The sequence below is a fragment of the Tetrao urogallus genome, assembly GCF_951394365.1.
Source record: "Tetrao urogallus genome assembly, chromosome: 25".
NCBI lineage: Eukaryota > Metazoa > Chordata > Aves > Galliformes > Phasianidae > Tetrao > Tetrao urogallus.
In genome coordinates, this window is record NC_136838.1 from 2225957 (window position 1) to 2229233 (window position 3277).

The following is a 3277-nucleotide window of genomic DNA, read 5'->3' on the forward strand; positions in this document are numbered from 1 at the left end:
CTGCCCCCTCAGCCACTTCATGCTGTATTAATAGGTCTTGGCTTGAAATGTACAGTACTGCATCTGCTTATCAGACAGGTTTGCACTGGTGATAAGCAGCCTGGTGTTTCCAGAGAGCTGTCACACTGCTTCAGAAGAGATACTATAAAAAGCCTTTCTTGCAGGAAAGCCTGCCCAGTGCTGGGCACGCAGGGGGGAAAGAAGAGACTGTGGAGTCAGAGATAAAGATGAGGAGAGCTGTCCCACTCCTGATGGGGACAAGGACATGCAGAAGGGGAAGCAGAAGCCCAGAGAAGGTAGGGGGTAAGGTAAACAAAAAGGAGAGCGGAAGTGAAAGCCAAGGAGGGAGGATTTTGTTCCCTCCTTGTATGCTCTCATCACTGCCTCTGTCATTACAGAGCCACTTAAAGGATGAAAAGGAAGCAGATGTTTGCTCTCATCTTGTCACCAGAGAAAAGAGGAGCCCCAGCTGCAGCCCAGACACAATTTATAACGGATGATTTGGGAAAACACTCTGGGATTTGTGGCCCCAAGCTGCCCTGGAACTGCAGCAGTCTCAACACATATTCCATGGGTCCATCGAGTGGTATGCGAGCCTGGAGCAGTGAGATTACCCTCACCTCATGTCCTGTAAAACAGGGAACGTATAATCTATCACTAAGATTAAAATAAGGCACTAGGAAAAAAATGCCTTTTGATGAAAAACCATTGAGCAACAGAGGCTATGTGCCGAATCCACACTCAACCACCCCAGCTGCAATTCCCTGCATTGTTCGAAACCGCAGCCTGAGTTTACACGAGACGTTGTTTACCTTCTGAATCTCGTTACATCTCTGCTGACATGTAGAGGCCTTCAACGTTGGGCTGCTGTTTCCCACATACATAATTACAGCTTATGACTGTAATACCTTAATCTTTTCCCTGCATAAAATAAATACACTGATCTGGAGCCTGCGCACGAGGCACGTGAATCCTGCTGCATCGCTGGCTTGCTGGACTGCCTGGGCAAGTTGCTCTGGCCAAAATCAGCGGCTTGTTGAAAACGTTGGCCTTTAATCTCCATACCTCCAACTGCTAAGAGAAGATAGCAGTGTCTCGCCCTCTCGAAAGAGTGTTGTGAGGATTATGTATGTACTTACTACCTCAGCAGCGTGAAGAGAAGTGTTGAGCACTGCTAGCAGCCTGACACTGTTTGTTTGGGATGCAAGGAGCCTAAAAAAGCACTCTGACAGTGAGAGGGGCCCGTGGGGCAGCCTGACCCATGGGAAGGGGAGGAGATTGGCTGCACGCCCTGGCACCAACGGGGCTGAGCCCAGCCCACTGCCCAGCCCTGCTCCAGATCTAGGATAGCACAGATGTACAGCAAGCCCAGGGGCTCAGCCTGAGGTGTGTCTTTGGTGAGCAAAGAGGATCAGGGCTGCTCTGAGTCTGGATGAAGGCGATCTGGCAGCAAAGTCACCATCAGAGCGTCGCTAGTGCTGTGAGCACAGCGGTGCAGATGGAGGGAGGTGCGAGCTGACAGACGCAGGAGGCCCAGAACAGTCCCAACAGGCACTGCCAGAGGCTTTGGCTAGAAGGACCAGAAACCGCGTTTATTTCAGATTAAAGAAAATCTGCCCGTATAATGGTGCACGTTGCACAGCGCCTTCAAGGCGCACAGCTCTGCAGCTGACTGCATTGTATTTTACCCAGCGCAAGCCACAATATCATGGTGCCCCAACAAGATGGTGCTCAGAACCAGACAGTACATGGCTTTGGGTTCCCTCTGTGCTTCTTTCCAGTTTGGATTCACAAGATAACCCAGCGCCATTGTAACCACAACTGGATGACACTGTGTTACCCTGGGCCTACCACTGACTTTGCCCTGCTGCATTTAACTTTGGCACACTGGGCATAGAAAATTATGGCTGGATATTAACATCCTGTATGGATAAATGTCCAATTTCACAGCCTTCTCCTTACCCCTAGCATCTGATGGTAGTATTCATACTGTCTCTTAAGAAATGGTCACAAAAGCAAATTAGTATCAGCAATTTAACTACCCTGCATAACCCATCCTGCTGCATTGGCACTCAGGGCTCAGTACAGCGTTGCCCACCTAACCTTCCAGTTTATTCACTCCTAACATGGAATAAAATCTTGTCCTATGATACAAAGCTACCAATGTGCAGGACACCCACATTCTGCTTTCCTTGCAATAACTTATGCGTGCAGCCCTATGTTTAAACACAGGCTCAACAGGAACACACAGACACGCAAAACAGGTACAGAATGCCCACGTTTGAGCAGATCTGAGCATTTACTAACAGTAGGACTTAGAGAAACATGTATGCACACCTCAAACTGCTCCTCCGGCAGCACATGCCCATCCAGGCCATAGGTATGCAAAACACTTGTGCCTTCAGCAGAGACCTCCACCTCTGCATGTGCAAAGCACACAGACCTCCTACGTGCAGCAAAGCCTCTACTTACACAAAGATGCTTCACTGCAGCTGAGTGGGAAGGCATTGCTACCATGAGCCCTTCTGCCTCCTAAGCCTCTACGTGGCCGCCATCCTACACAAGACCCAACAACTTGGAATTCCACAAAAAGTCAAGGAGCAAAACACATCCTTTCCTTATAGGTCAAAGGAAAACACCTGCAAGAGCAGCAGTAGGCGTCTGGCTGAAGTACACGCAGCAGAGCAGAGGTCAGGCTGCTTCCACCCCCTCCCCAGAACAACATTACCCTAATGCCTCCCTTGGGGTCAGGCAGATCCAGCTCCCTCCCCGCTTCCTACCTTGAGACTGGAACATGTAACCCCGAAAACTGCAGACGGAGGTGGTGAAGGTGACAGTCCACATGAGAAGCCTCCAAGCGATGGCCATAGTTAGCGACGCTTGTCTCAGTGCAGGGAATATTGTACCGGCTGGAAGGGCGCTGTCCCCACATGTCTCTCTCTCGGCCACCGCTTATGTAGAGACAGGAGTCCTCGGTTCCTCCACAGGCATCCTCAGCCACTCCCCAAAGCAGCCAGGCCGACAGTGGCTTTGCAGCAGCTGTGCCCAGGCGCAATTGGAGCCAACATGGGCTAATTGGAGTCAAAGGTTCTTGGTGGCATTGCCCCTGCAGAAGAAAGAGTGACAAATGAATAGGAGAGGAGAGAGGATGGAGAGGGGATGGAGAGGGGACGGAGAGGGGACGGAGAGGGGACGGAGAGGGGACGGAGAGGGGACGGAGAGGGGACGGAGAGGGGACGGAGAGGGGACGGAGAGGGGACGGAGAGGAGAGGAGAGG

At 51.2% G+C, this 3277-nt stretch overlaps 1 protein-coding gene across 1 annotated transcript in view; it reads right to left on the reverse strand.

Moving 5' to 3' along the window:
* The window catches only part of ADAMTS10 (ADAM metallopeptidase with thrombospondin type 1 motif 10), a gene marked incomplete at its 3' end in the record, with an annotated part of 34140 nt that extends 31251 nt beyond the window's left edge, over window positions 1-2889 (reverse strand). Inside the window, exon 1 of the mRNA XM_079546705.1 lies at window positions 2781-2889. Within this exon, the coding sequence (XP_079402831.1) occupies window positions 2781-2868 (88 nt within the window). The 5' untranslated portion in view covers window positions 2869-2889. The remainder of the gene's footprint in view (window positions 1-2780) is intronic.
* Window positions 2890-3277: the final 388 nt, after the last annotated feature.